Source organism: Amborella trichopoda, chromosome 9, assembly GCF_054954075.1.
Source record: "Amborella trichopoda isolate Santa Cruz 75 chromosome 9, AtrichopodaSantaCruz75HAP2 v2.0, whole genome shotgun sequence".
In the NCBI taxonomy this organism is placed as follows: domain Eukaryota; kingdom Viridiplantae; phylum Streptophyta; class Magnoliopsida; order Amborellales; family Amborellaceae; genus Amborella; species Amborella trichopoda.
This window is the reverse complement of record NC_142344.1, coordinates 8,590,988-8,607,181: the sequence shown is the minus strand read 5'-3', so window position 1 is coordinate 8,607,181 and position 16,194 is coordinate 8,590,988. Positions and strand designations below refer to the sequence as shown.

The window sequence follows — 16,194 nt, the reverse complement described above, 5'->3', positions numbered from 1 at the left end:
ATGCAGGGGACATGGTGGACTCTAGAACCCTCTTGATTAGACACCTTACATGGAAGTCCTACAAGCTCCAATGCAAGCAAAATGTTTTTTTGGTACCTAGAGGAAACTCTTTGCTAAAAGTATTTTTAAAGCCCCATAATTTTTGGAAAGTGACCTACTCAATGTAGTTTCCCTTCGAAAAGAAAAAAAATGAATTAATAGACATCATGGAATTGCATGGAAAAATCATGCCCTAATATTGACAATGATAATCCAGGTGTCCATGTATCAAAATCCTTTGTTCTTTGTGAAAATGTTATCATCATCTCAAGTTTTAAAGTTGATTTAAAAACTTCACATAAAAAAAAATCCTTCTATGCATGTTATTTGCTTCGGCGTAAATGTAGAGGTGGCAGTGGATCTGTACCCGACCTAGATCCAGGTATGGGTCCAAATATTAGACATGATGGGTCGGTTCCAGGTCCAAATCTTGAACCCGAATACCATTTGGGTTCGGGTCTCGACCCACGTGGATCCGACCTGAGTACTATTAATATTTAGTATATAATATTTTAATAAATATAACTCAATATTTTAGTTATAATATTATATATATGAATTATTTAAATGGTGCGGTTTGTATAGAGCTGAGGCTCTAAACAACTAAAGTAAAGCACACCTTTAAATAGTATCGAGAAATGTGGTTTCAATACTGGAAATCATTGTGATAGCCTTAAAATATATTTTCATATTTCTTTATAAAATTTAAAGCTTAAAAAATAGTATAGATCAAGTAGATCTAGGAAATCTTGAAAATTGACGATCAAAAAATGCATTACAAAATGCTCTATTTCCAAGACTTGAAATCTATTTTTTTACTTATGTCCATGCGTTGTGATCTTGAGATGATCAATTTGAGGATATTTGGGCAACAAAATAACCTCTTATAGTGAAATTTGTGAGGTGGGCTCGAATTTGATTGTTTAGAGCCTCGGCCCTATATAACTTTTTTCTTATTTAAATATTATAACTATTTTTAGTTATAATATTTAAATAAGGGTGCAGTTTATATAAGGTTGCAATCTTAAACAATCCAATTAAGGCGCACCTCCAAAGTGTATCATAACAAGCAATTTTAGTGAAAAACATTATTAAGATTATCTCAAAATCTATTTTTATATCTAACTATAAAATTTAAAACTAAAAAATGGTTAAAATCAAGTAGATCGATAAACATATGAAAATCTTGTAAATAGACGGTCTAAATAATGTATTGCAAGATGCACTATTTTTGGGACTCAAAATCTTTCTTTTTTTTCCATATTCATATATCTTGATTTCGAGATGACCAATTAAAGGTTTTTTCAACATTAAAACAACCTTTTTCGAAGGATATGCCAGATGCATATGTAATTGTACATTTGATGGTTGCAATCTTATATAAACTTTTTCCTTTAAATAACACACACACGCATATATAAAGGTGTGGTTTCTATATGGTTGCAACCTTAAACAATCCAATTAAGGCCCACCTCCAAATTTTAGCATAACATGTAATTTTGGTGTAAAAAATTATTAGAATTATCTTAAAATCTATTTTCACATCTAATTATAAAATTTTAAACTCCAAAAACGGGTAAAATCAAGTAGATCTACAAATATATGAAAATCTTGAAAATTGACGGTCTAAATAATGTATTGCAAGATGCACTATTTTTGGGACTCAAAATCTTCTTTTTTTATATATTCATCAAGATATGATCAATTAGAGGGTATTTCAACATTAAAACAACCTTTTCCAATGGATTTTTGAGGTGCAACTATAATTGTACATTTTAAGGTTGCAATCTTATATAAACTTATTATTATTATTTATTATTATTATCTTTCAATCGGGTCCGAGTCTTGATCTAGGTCCAGTTGCATCCGGGTCTAGGTCCAGGTCCAGGTCCTGGTTCGAGTCCCACAATTTTTTTTTTGGACTTAGACCTGGGCCGGATCCAACTCAACCCGTTGACCCCTAAAATGTAAGATTTGCTCCCACCAAAATGTATGCCGTGTTCAAAACAATAGAAGGGTTTTGGAGCTTTAGAAAATGTCATAAATCAAAATGCACTCGAATATTAAATCTGAACCAATGAATGAGTCTTGGGCTCAAATTTCTCTCTCTGAAATTGATTTTGGGGTATACATAAACGATGTTCTTGGTCCTGACAATCGAGCAGTCGCCAAAGTGTTTTGCCAGTTTGGTCATGCGGGACCACAGTGAAAACCCGCATATCTATCTAAGTCTTCTATTGCGACAACGGCCAAGGTACGCACCACGTTTGTCAAACATGAGAAAAGTTCCGGTGGTGAAACTTATAATGTCAAAGGCGACGAAATTTCTCGGCAGTCAATACTCCCAATGGATGATAAAATATAAACTTTTGCTTTTGACAATCGATATGCCCTCGCCTTATGCATTATATGCATTTGGAGTCACCACTTTATTTAGATATACAAAATCATTGTTCTAGTCAAATATACATGGAAAAGTCCATATGTGAAAAACTATACAAGATCATTTCTCTTAGGTTCAAGGAGGTTACCATCTCTCTTAGCCAGTGAATGTTGGTTGGGCTAAAAGCTTTAAATTTAGTGGAATGATTTAAATCGTTAAATTTTATATTTGACAGCTAAGAATGATTGTGATCTTTTTTAACAAAACTTATTTATTGTCTCATATTAAATTATCTCATTATATATTATATAGTTTATTTTGTCCAATATCGAGTTGTGCCCATCACTAATTTGTCTATTCTATACACCAAAAAAATAAAAAAATAAAAAAAAAATAAAAAAAGAAAGGCTCAACTTGGGTTTGTATCAAAGGTGACATAACTTCTAATGCCTGCCCTATGGATTGAATGGGTTGTAACCACCACTAAAGAGGTGCCTTGGTTGAGTTTTGATGGGACTTCCTTTCAAAATTGCACCGTTCGAAAAGTGATAAGAGGTCATTCAAGGAAGTACATCCTTGTCTATTTCCATAGTACCAAAATGTTCAATGAATGAAACTAAAACCAAAGCATATTTATAAGACATAACAGCTACCAGAGGACATGGTGGTGGAAAACAATTTACATATTGTTTTTCAATAGATCAAAGAGGACCAAGCATGCTTATGGAATCTTTATTGATGAAACAGGTACATCTCTAGAGATTTGGTAGTATCTTTCAATCATGTTCATAGAGAGAAAAGTGTAATAGCAAACAAAACCAAAGAGAAAAGGCCTTATAACTCATTTTGAACGGTAAAGATGCGATGGAAATTTGTACTCGTTATCACTGATAATTCACTGTTAAGAAATAACCATAATAATGAATTATTTGTTGTTGGGTTGCATCCATCGTAGAGTTATATTTTTAGGAAAAAAAAATTTTATTATTCAAAGTGTTTTATGAAAATCACATTTTTTTTGGCTAGAAAAGCTAAAACTAGTTGTAATAGGGATAGGTAGCTACAAGTAGTGCTTGAGTGGGAAGAGTTGTTTACAGGCTATGCCACCCATAACTTATGAGGGAAGTTGCCTACGTCCCATCGCAAGCACCTACAATATCACGATTGCAATGAAAATTTGCCAAAAAGCTGAATAATTAAGTAAAATTGATCAAAATACATGTAACATTTGAATTATTTATCATTCTACCTTAGGTATACCTTGATTAATTTCAAACCCATTTTGATTTGTCATTTAATGACTATTTAAATTTTGATCAAAAGAATGATGGGCAATTTGACCCAAGAAAAAAAAAAAAAAGACGGGCAATTTGAAATTAATTCACCCAACATGGGTAAGATATTGAATAGTTCAAATCATAGGTACAGTTTGACAAATTTCTTACTAATTAATAAATAATATTACACATAATATTAGAGACTTACCAAGCAAGAAACAAAGCAATACAATATTTTCCATAATATATTAATTTTATATAAGATAGTCTAATCTGAATAAAATTGATTATCATCCGGCCACAGTAAAAGAAGACAAGAAATTACAGCGTTGGAAACCAGGAATCAATGCTAAATTTTATTAAGTATAAAGTTGATTGAATTATGGCGGAAAAGAATTGATGGTGTTGAAAGTTGCAAGGGAGTCGCTGACAATATGGGATAGGAAAAATTTTATATGAGTCAGTACACTTAAGAGCCCGCTGACCCACAAAAGTGCACTAGACCTTATTACATATGGAGTGGAGCGGTGCACAAAAAATCACAATAAAATATAGTTCAATTAATATTAATTTTAATATTTTTTATATTTAACATCTCTTTGACCTAAATGATAAAAAAATCAATGTTTAAGATGAATTTTCATATGCATACATGAGTCATAAATACCCCGTCCATGGGAATATTGATGTCATTGATTACAGGCATTGGGACTGGCTTTGTCAAAGGGTGGATATCCATTTAGACCTGTATTTAAAAATGACAGAGGAAGCTTAGGGTCGAAGTGTTGCGGCTTAGTGTTGATTTTGTGTGATCCGCCCTTTCTCTCTCCTCTCTCATCGCTCTCTCTCAAACAATTGGCGTGATCCGCACTTCTCTGTCTTAAATTTCTTCCACCCCTCTCTCCGTTGTTTCTTATTAAGGTGGTGGGATCTACCGTTTCTCTGTTAAATTCATCTGATCCATCTACCTCTTTCTCTCTCCTCTGCTTCGTGGAGCCCAGGCTTGGCCCTTGCTTTGCTGGCCCTGAGCTCTTTTGTTGTTTTTTTGTGGGCTTCCTTTTGTCGTGTGAGCGAGACCATAGTTTCAGTTTGCCCCATCAGGGATGATGCGGCTTTGGAGGCCCTTCTCTTTCTCTCTCTAAACCATTTTCATCCTCGCTTTCTCTCTAAACCATTTTCATCCTTTCTCTCTCTAAACCATTTTCATCCTCTCTCTCCAAACCATTTTCATCCTCTCTCTCTCTCTCTCTAAACCATTTTCATCCTCTCTCTACCCATTAACAAACTTCCCCACAAAAGGCAAAGAAAACCCTAAGCTTTTTTCTGCTGTGATTTGATAGATCTCCAGATCTGCCTGCGTCAAACTCCTTATAGACCGAGAAGCTCTTTTCCCTTCTCGTTCATGCATCCCCTCTTTCTCTCTCCTCTGATTCCGCACTTTCTCTCTCCTCGGATTCAAAGACCGGATGCCCATACCGAAGCGCTCCCTTGATCAGTTCTCAGAACAAAAAACCAGGGCTTTTTCTCATATTTTTTCCCAGTTGGGTGATTGGGCCAATTGGGTAGCGCCCCCTCTGTCTTTCTCTCTCTACAACTCGTTTTTATTGTTTTTATTGGGATTTTTGGCAGGTGAGTTGGGTTTTTTTATCTCTCTCTAGAAGTGATTTTCATTGCTTTGTTGGCATTTTGGGCTGTCGAATTGGCGCCTCCATCTTTTTGTAGCTTTATGGGGATTTTGGGCATTTGAATTGGGTTTGTCTCTCCTCTTTCTCTAGGGAAATTTCCCTTTTTTTTTTTTTTTTGTTGGGTTTTGTAGGGTGTCTTCTGCTGTCTCTCTAGTGCCTCCATAGAGAGAACTTCACCCATTTTCTCTAGAACTCGCAACATCTGAATTGGGTTTCGCCCGTTGTTCTGTCTCTACCTCTCTCCTTCTCTTTCTAGCTTTGTTGTTGCATCCATTTGGATGTTGGGAAATTGGTGGTGGGTTTGGGTGAGATGAGGGATGTTATCAGCGTTGATGAAGCTTGTGAGCGCTTGTTGGAGGCCATCTCCCGATCGATATGTACACACAGGAGGCTCAGATGTAGTGGGAAGGCAAGATGGACTCCTCTGGTACAAAGACACGGGCCAACACTTGAATGGAGATTTTTCAATGGCGGTTGTTCAAGCTAATAATCTCTTAGAGGATCAGAGCCAGATCGAGTCTGGTTCTTTAAGCTCTCTTGAATCAGGGCCTCATGGAACCTTTGTTGGGATATACGATGGGCATGGAGGGCCTGAGACCTCAAGATACATTAACGATCATCTGTTCCCTCACCTCAAGAGTATGCTTTCTCTCTCTTCCTATTTGTGTTGTTTCTCTCGCCAACATTAGATCTTGTTCGATTTTCATTGCGTTTTTTTTGTTTTTTTGGCTGGACCTCATAGAAAGAGATCCTTTTTCCTCCCAGCAAAATTTCTACGGAGTGCTCTTTATTTTCTTTGCTTTAGTTATCGAAGTAGTGAATGCTGGGGGTTTCTATTTGAAGCTCTGCTATGATCTTTCTGTACTGTGTTTAGCCCTTGTTGCGAATGGTAGTTCAAAGTGGTTTTCTTTTGGGTAGATTGCATTGTGTCTTTGTTGTTTGTTGACATTTGGGCTATGGAATTCATTTTTCTCAATCTCTCTCTCATGTCACGGAGCCTAGCTCATTAGGGTGCAAGGAACATATGGTTATTTCCTTGTTTCTTTAAGTAAATGGTATCTGCTCAGCGAGTTTTTCTGTAATAGAGCTCAATTGCTAGTTCAATTGGAACCCCTATATTCTCTACTGTATTTCTACGCTCTCTCTATCTCTAAGATTATTTTAGTTACTTTTTATTAGTTTTGCAGGTTTTAGGACTTTTCAGTCCCACAAACTGATCCAAAAACTCCGCCACTGAATTATCTGCACCGGCCATTTTTACCGAAAAACTGAAATATTTATAACTATGATAGTCTATTACGGTGGACATTTGGATGATTGGGTTTTTCTTCTGGGATTGCTCTTACTCATATGATGTACTCTCTCTCTTCCCTTTACCTGATGGAGTAAATCCACTTTCATTTATTGAAAATGTGGTAATGTCCTGACAAATTTCAGGGAAAACATGGTTCCTGATCACTCAAGTGGAAAATAGCTATAATTGGAACATGATTATAGCTAAAATGGAATGGAACACCACTGTAGCTATAGTGGATTACCATTATCTAGTTTCTGAATTCTGATTAATTATGAATGAGGGAGGTTATGTAATGGAAACACCATTATTGTGCAGAATTTTCCTCAGAGCAACAAACTATGTCAGCCGATGTTATAAGGAAAGCTTACCAGGCAACAGAAGAGGGTTTTCTCTCTCTAGTTACAAAGCAATGGTCTACAAAGCCTCAGATTGCAGCTGTTGGGTCATGCTGTTTGGTGGGGGTCATTTCTGGTGGGAACCTTTACATTGCAAACTTGGGTGACTCTCGAGCTGTATTGGGGAGACTTGTTAAGGCAACGGGGGAGGTTGCGGCCATCCAGCTGTCGGCTGAGCACAATGCAGGGATTGAATCTGTGAGGCAAGAGCTTCAGTCATTGCATCCTGATGATTCTCAGATTGTAGTTTTAAAACATAGCGTCTGGCGCGTGAAGGGCCTCATCCAGGTACCACTCTTTCTCCTTCTCTCTGCAATCTATGTACCAATGACACCTGTGTTTGTATACATTTAGAAGACTCTGACACCCCTGTGCACTAGACACACGAGTTGACATGCATAACATGGGAAATTTGTGTCAAAATGTGTATGGAATTCTTTTTTTTTGGGGACTCGCAGGCACAGAGTGACCACTATATGGACATGCGAGTCCACAGTTATGATGAACAAGACACGTGTGTCCATTTTTGTAAGACACGCATGTCCTCGTTGCAAGACATCCGTGTTCGTCTTGTGAAACATGCATGGATGCACATATTTTATTATTTAGACAAGCATGCCTTTGATTTGGGCCGACATTTTTCAATTTTTAATATGTGCTGCATGTGGTGCGCGCATGCGTGGAGGAATTCATGTATCCATGTCCTTGTAACATACTTTATAACCTGTGTGTGTGTGTGTGTGGGTGTGTGCATTCGCATTTTGTTTCCTTACAAGGCAGAAATATAACTTTAGGGGACCTTGTGCTTCATTGATTTTTATGAATGTCTTTTTACCAATGAAAAAGGAGCAAAAAGAACTTTTAGATATTTGTGGACTTGTCTTTTCGTCAAGATTTCATTTTGGGCTTTTGAAGTAATGGCCTTTGTCACATTATATGGCTTGGTGTTCTTCTTCTATAGAATCATGTGGACATTTTAAATGTCCTTGTTTCCATCTGTCACTTTCATGGCATAGAATTGTAAAATCAGTGGGAAGGATTTAAAACTAGCTTTCTTACTCTCCAGTAAAGAGCATCCTTACCTAATTCAATTGGCACTAATGCCTTATGCACTGTATATAATATAAGTAATGAGCCGGTTGATGAATTGTGATAATTTACAATGACCTTCATTAGGAAGCCACAATATGTGAGCTGAACCAAGAGCCAGGTATCAATGCTAAAGATACAAAATGGATTTAACTAGAATCCGTGCCTGTTGGTGTATGTGAGTCCTTTCAAGTGGATTCTTCTAGGGAAAATGTAAGAGGGTGCTTTATTTGATATGATCCACGTGGTGGCCCATAGAAAGACCCACCTCGTGGCCCAATCCATGTTTGTTGGTTCAACGTTTGCTTTGGAGTAGCTTCTGTTTGGTTAGGGAAGTTCAGGGAAATACGAGCATCCTGAGCTATTTGAAACTTTGAATTAGAAGGGATGCATGCTGTAGTTAACAATCTATGGTTAATTTTATTCATGATATAATTTTTTTTATTAATTTACAGTTATTAGCAATTGTATTGAACTCATTTATTCATAGTTATCAGCAATGCTGTGAAACTCATTTTGGATATATCTTCTGTTTGGTTGGAAAAGAGAAGCATGTTGGTGCTTCGGGTAACTCGGAAAAATTCCTCTGGTTCTAGTTAAAAATAAAAAATTGAAAGTTTTTGTATAAAAAATAAGCTTTCAGTTGAATAAGCAGAAGCAAGGTGAATCTTGTCAAGGAGATTGAGATCGGGCAAAGCTGGACTTGCTTCGGATGGAGAGAGCTTCACTTCAAGTTTGGCTGCCAAAGTGAAGCGAATCTAAAGACATTTGTTGCCATTATTAGTATCAGACTTCTAGTAATAGTAGATAAATACTCAAAAAAAAAGAAAAAGTAATAGTAGATAAAGCACTTGCCAAGCCAACTTGGGTGACTCATGATTTAATCTAAATTAAACTTGGATGTGTGTTAATTGCTTCTTGGACTTGGCAATACTAGAAGGTTGTAAATTACAATTTATTATGAATTTTTATGCATGAAGTGCATTCTTTTGATTAACCTATAATTTATTTGTAATTGTCAGAATTAGTGATTATATAAAAGGGAAATTATTGTGAATATTCCTTAATTTGGGGTATTTAGAAATCCTCTATTTTTCATATTTTACACTCACACCCATTTTTTGTGTTTTTTATTTTTCCAAAATCCCCCCTATTTGGAACTCTGAAGTTTTTAACTAGTGTCATTTTCTTTTTTCCCGTGAGTGACATCCTTTCGAAACTTGAAATTCTGAACTGACTTCTTTGGACCATTAAGTTGTTTGCTGCTTGAAGTTTTGAATCTCTTATTGATGCATAAAATAGAGAAGTGTCCTCAGTTCGGAACTTGAAGTTCTAGACTGAGGACACTTATTTTTTTTAAATAAGTGAATAAGCGGTTTGGAATTTCAATTTACAACCAGTCTATCACTCAAAAAATATGCAAGTGTACCTGGACTTCAAGTTCCAAACCGGGGACACTTGTCTATATTTTATAATGAATAAGTGGTTTGGAACTTAATTTTTGAACCGCTTAATTTTCAAGAAATCTGCGTTAAGACTTCAAGTTCTGAAGCGATGTAACTCAGAAAAAAGGACACGAGTTTGGAGCTGAAGTAGCGGTATTTTGGCATGGTAAAGGGATGTAATCGTAAAATTTGCAAAGTAGGGGAAATTTTTTAAATACTATCAACATTAATTAAGAGATGTGTACGTTAATTTCCCAAATAAAAAATTTGTTGAGTCCATAGTTAGCAAGTCTATGATTAAACACGATTTTTTCAAAAGATCTGTGACTTTTTGAAATCCGTTAGTAATTTTGAGTTTTTCAAAAGATCTTAAAAAATTACATCTTTTTAATGGAACCGATATAAATCTGTATTTTATCTCTTTTTTAAAAATACTTTTTAAAAGAACTTCACCCCTATAACTTTTTTGAAACTTCCATTCTCTTCATTGATTTGATATCTTTGAATTTTGGTTTAGACTCTAGAGATAAGCACATTAGAAGTTGCACTGAATTGAAAATCTTGATTTAGCAAAAACTTTTCATCAAAATTTTTTTACCAACATATTCCCTTAATGAAAAGTGTATTAAACAAAAATACGAGCAATATCTTCCCATAAAAAATAATCTATCAAAATAATTACATATCTCAAAATGAAAGGTAGAGTTAGAGAAAGAGCATCCCAATGAAAAATCTTCTTCTTGTTTTATTTCTTTTTTGAATCCAGAGTGTCATTATAAGGAGCAATAGAGATAGATATTCAATCACAACTAAAGATTTAGGTAGTTGCGACTTCATGGTGAGTCATGTAGTTGATTTCTTTCTCTATACCAAAGAAACTTCTCAGATAAAGAAGTTTCATCGAACACTTTTTGTACTGTCCGTTTTTCTTAGACCTATTTTATAGCAGGTGATGACCACACAAGCTGGTAGCAAAATATGTTTACATGGGTCTTAGAGTCTTTGTATTTCTTCCAGTACTTGAGAGATTGAATGTTTGATGGTTTCGTTTAATACCCTGTCCAATGTGTTTTGAGTAGTGGAGAAACAACTATTGTTTAACTTGGTTGTGAAACAGAGGATGAAACCTGTCCATAACTCCCTATTGAAGAAGAAGAACAATCCTTGAAGAATTGATTGCTCTGAAGTGGCATGTTCACGTATATGCATAAAAGGAGGTTGTGTAAGTGCTTGCATGCTAGGATCCAGCGAACCATTGGAGATGAGATGTTTAGCCCTTGGAATAGGGTAGTGAGCATCCCATAAAAAGTTCTGATGCTTAGGATGAAGGATTTTGATGATTTTCATGACCATTTCACCTTTGTATAGGACGCAAGCTGCAGACCCTTGCTAGTCTTGCTTATAGTATATGCCTCCATTCCAACAGAATACTTCAATGAACAAAACTTCATGAAGGAATTCTAGCGGTTTCTTGATCTTTGCATTCCATTTTAATACAGCAATTAATAGCTAACAACTTTATATTAGTTTAGGGACTCGGAGTAAAACTGTGGTATACTGATGTGCAGATGCGACAAGTTTCTCGAGTTGATATGGATGAAGTGCAAAACTGAAATCTATACAATAAAGAAGCATTTTCATTTTGTTTTTTGTTTTCTATGCGACTTAGGACAGATTAGGAGTACTGCTGAAGACGGTAGATTCACAAGGAAATGAGCATGAATGACCAATGTGAGCCGAACAAAGGCATCGAGACACGCTAGATCTTGAATGAGGGTGATACGTAAGATGTCAAATCTGCCTTGCGCTTAGGATAGGCGAATTTATACTTGATATGGATAAAGTGCAAAACTGAAGTCTATACAATAAAAAAGCATTTTCATTGGAGGGAAGTATCTGATCGGTATGACGTGTACTAAGTTTTGTTATTTGTTTTCCACGCGACTTACTTTTCAGAGGTTGGATATCTGCCAATTTTTTCCACTAAGTGTCCAATTTGACAATGTAAAGAATTCAAAGAGGCATGGAATGCTAGATGAGATTGTACTCATATTATAATCGATAGATAGTGTTGTAATGATTTTATTGATAATGCTTTATTGATAATGCTTTGTGTCGTAAAAATGCATGGGAGGTCAATGGAGAAAATAAAGTACCTTTGTTTAGGATTCCGTTTGCAGCTAAATTGCATTGATCTGATGTTGTGAAAATTGTTAGGCTCCGTCGACGTACAGAAAGGGATGGTTTACGAAAATTTATTATGAAGTACCTTTAGAACCAGGCATGTGGCTTCAATTTCTTAAGATAGTTTTCCTATGGACAGCAGATTGTGGTCACTATCCATCAAACTTAAATGGTTCTGAACAGTTTGGTTCTATTTGTATTGCCTGTATGATTTGGAGTACTGCAAACTACAAGGGTGAAACATGTAATGTGAAATAAATTAGGGTTCGTTTTGCACAGATTGAATTTAAATTTTATTTTTCAGGAGTTTGTGATTATGCGATTCTTATTCCCTTGAATGTTTTGGTACCTGACAGTGGGTGAAAAGATTCATTGTAGAGATAAATTAGGGTGTATGTCCTGATTGAATTTAAATTTACTTTGCAAGAGAGCTTGTTATTTAGTGATTCTTCTGCGGCCTCTGTATGTGATAGCCTTTGAAAGTAACTGTTTCCTTTGTCATGTGTGGACTATACCCAAAGGGAGTTTATGATTGTTTGTTTTATGGTGATCTCTTGCAAGCAGTTTGGTCAAGTGTTGCACTTTGTTTTCCTGTTTGGGAGGAGGGGGGTGATCTCTTATAATAAGTGGTTGGGTCAAGCGTTTCTTTTAATTAAATAATATATTTATTAAACTAATTTTGGTAGTGTTTTTAATTCTTGCCATTGGAAATGATTATTGTTTCTTTTGTGAATAACTTATATGGTAATTGGGACAGTGGGATTGCATAATTCTGTTGCACCTCATCTATAACGAAAATTCTTCTGGACCTCTAGGTGTTATATCTTGTATATTTTTTCTACATTTTGTTTCTTGCACATGTTTCTTCTCTATGCACCTATTTATAGGCACGGGTGGAATCTAGCTTGTTGAGCATTTGATATGCCCACCAATGTTTTGGGTAGGCAGTCAGCAAAACATTGGTGTTGATGTCATTTCCCTTTCTGTTTTCTACTTTCATAAATATTTTAAACAGAAAGGAGTTCATGATGTTTTTATTTGGCGGATTTATTTAAGAGGGTTGCAAAGATATACATGGAAGAATAAGTAATTCGTTGTGGACATTTTGCTTTTTATTTATTTATTTTTGATAATTGGTTATGGGGCTTCTGATGCCTCTCAACCTACGAAGGAAAAGGAATACAATTGTGGTGAAGATGCTCGGACATTTAATGGCTAGTCATCATGTTACCAGCTATGATAAGGTAGCTATGGTGGTTGGGTTAGCCTTAGCAACTTTGAGTAGTCTTGGTGGCCTGTTAGTCCATATCCATTAGGGTGACTCTAAACATGGCTATGAGTCTGTGATACAACAAGAAGAACATGGACTATGCCAGTATCAGTTATACAGAGGTGAGGTCCTTCGGCTCAAGTGCTTTCACTGTTTTCAATGGAAGCCACCATCCATTGGCAGCATTGAATAGGAGCTTAATTAGAAATCCTAGTCCAGGAGGAATCAGTGGTTGCTTGCACTCCTCATAGGGGTTAAGGGTTTATGTGCGCTAATGTCATGTGATGGCCTGTCATAAGGAGCCCATTTCATGGACATTGGTGGGCTATTATGCCACATCCTTAAGATAAAGCCACTGCCAACTGTTCTTTACGTTATATGACTTCCCACTGTTTCTTTACATTGCCTTTTAGTACAATGAGTTTGCTGATACCTTGACTGGATGGGGGCATCTTCCCTCTCTCTCACAGTAGGAAATATTGTACCTTTGAGTTCTCAGTCATAAACTTATAATTGTAATTGAGTTACAGATCAGAGAAAAAGAAAAGGTTTGAGATTATGCCATTTGGCATCCTTTAGAATAACCAGTCCGTGGATTATAATTGAAATAGTATGTTTCTTTTATTTATTTTTGTCACACCAAGTTGCTACCCTTAGATCATTAGATGTTAAATAGTGCATTAAAAAAAACAAAGTACTATTGTGATAGAAACTTTTTGCTTTGGTATGTGATTTCCATGTGCATAGGTGGTTTCCTTTTCCCCTTCACTTTTTAATTGTCTTTTGAATTTATCTGTAGTGGATGGGGTTGGTTTTGAACAATAATTTTAACATGAAAAAGCAGAACCCTGTGCATTTCACTTTGATTTCGTCATTGGCGAATGTCATGTGTTCTACAAGTGTGATTCATAAAACACCTTGATTATGTTGTAGGGTATGTAAATAGTATCAAGCCTTAGGAAGGATGGTACTGCCCTTAATTTGTTAAAACCCAATTATTTGGTATAGCTTAAATTCTGGATTTTGTTGGCAGAGGAGCAGTCAAATCCTTCAAAACTAGTGCACAAGTTCTAAGTTATTATATTTTAACTCTGCTTTCACGTATTAACCAAAGTAGCTTGTCCTGAACGATTTCCTTTTGAGGCTTCCTTGACGGGGTGGGTACCGTAATGTTACACCTAAAATTGTTTTCATTGTCATTATATCCTGTTGAAGGTCCTATCACGGTGAAGGTCAATGCACATGGCAGGCCTAGAGTTTTGGAGGGGTGTTGGGTTTTTGGGTTGGGGTGATCTATAATCCGGGATAGATGTTGGGTGAAGTTTTAATGCCCAATCATTTTATTTTTCTTAATTTGGTCCCTGGGCTAAGCTTTCTCTAATGGAAATAGCTTGTGGCATATATCCATAATATGAGCGTACATATCAGTGTGAGCAAAGAAATAAAATTGACTCCCTTGGAATGATTTCTTAAGCAACTTAAATGAAATTGTAGAGCACAGGTTACAGGCCTAACAGATGTTATGCTTAAATTGGCTCTAATACGATTCAAAAGCCATAATGTACTTGGTGACCCCCCTTAATTGTTATACTTTGTGTTGATAATCAAAATAGCCCAAGATAACAGAACAGCAATATAACAGATTAATGAGTTAATCTTGTTCTTGTTTTTAATTGCAATTGCCACTTGCTTATTTTATGTGATTTTGAAAGTATCTGTCTTGATGCAGGTTTCGAGATCAATAGGTGATGTGTACCTGAAAAAAGCGGAATTTAATCGTGAGCCTTTGTATGCCAAGTTTCGCCTTCCTGACCCCATTCGGAGACCAATACTGAGTGCAGATCCAGCAATATCATTGCACCCTCTTCAACCACATGATCAGTTCCTTATATTTGCATCCGACGGGCTGTGGGAGCATCTCAGCAACCAGGAAGCTGTTGACATAGTTCATAACCATCCACGCAATGTAAGCTCTCTTTCTCTCTCTCTCTCTCTCTCTCTCACTCTCTCTCTCTCACTCACACAAGCACTCTGTTTGTTGAAATTTGTGGCCATAGATAAAGCTTTTGTTTCTGCAGGGAAGTGCCCGTAGGCTTGTGAAAGCTGCACTACAAGAGGCGGCAAAGAAGAGAGAGATGAGGTACTCGGACCTGAAGAAGATCGATAGAGGGGTAAGGCGCCATTTCCATGATGATATAACAGTCATCGTGGTTTTCCTAGACTCGCATCTTATAAGTAGAGCTAGCACAAACAGGGCCCCCAATCTCTCTCTAAGAGGGGGCGGGGTGTCAGTACCAGCAAATTCTCTTGCTCCCTATTCAACACACACATAGCAACCATCCCTCGACAGAAAGTACTATCCGATGAGAGAGAGAAAGGAAAAGAAAATATAAGTTGGAATCTTTTATATAAAAAGGCATATCTCAGGACCCTTCTTCTCTGGTATATTTTCACCCCTTCCCACTTCATCTCACGTCCCACCAGTGTCGGGGGAAAGACAGATGGGTTCGTCTCTGATTCTTTGGTGTACAATGTAGCAATCAATCTTTGAGTATGCCCTTTGCGTCATTAAGCTTATTTTAACTAGAGACCGAAATCTTCGGTTTTAGTTTACTCTTAGGAAAGGAGTTTTAGTGCGATATATGTCTATTTGGGGAGCTCCTTTATTTATTTTTCTTTCATGTTCTTTTGGCTCTGTAAATTGTGTGAAACACCCTTCTTTGGCAATCTAAGGTTTTGGTTTTTTTTTGCACTTCGATGCAGACAGGTAGGATGGGTTTCAATTGGAGAGTATTGCTTCTTTTTAATGTGGTGTGGCAGATGGGCAAGTCCACTATCCATTTAGAGAGAGAGAGTATAGGGGAGTGCATCTGGCTTGGTCATCATTTACATGAAAAGATTGGGGTATATTTTGATGTTGGCCTTTTCGAGCACCATTGCAGTTCACAACTTCACACTTTGAACGATGGCCATGGCTAATCTTTTCATTACAAAATCTTATATGCGATCCAACGTTTAAGTCATTTCTTTATGTTCCCTTTTCTATACCACAAATAGGGGCCTTCTACAAGTGTGATTGAAATTAATATATTTCCAAGTGCTAATTTCTGAATTCTTATTTCTATCCATC

At 36.4% G+C, this 16,194-nt stretch overlaps 1 protein-coding gene across 1 annotated transcript; it reads left to right on the top strand.

Annotated features, from left to right (window-relative positions):
- Window positions 1-5,621: 5,621 nt before the first annotated feature.
- Window positions 5,622-15,816, top strand: LOC18424164 (putative protein phosphatase 2C 60). The gene is made up of 4 exons (XM_006828757.4): window positions 5,622-6,023; window positions 6,997-7,364; window positions 14,794-15,030; window positions 15,143-15,816. Exons 1-4 carry the CDS (start codon window positions 5,702-5,704, stop codon window positions 15,395-15,397), a joined length of 1,182 nt encoding a protein of 393 aa, XP_006828820.1. The 5' UTR covers window positions 5,622-5,701; the 3' UTR covers window positions 15,398-15,816.
- Window positions 15,817-16,194: the final 378 nt, after the last annotated feature.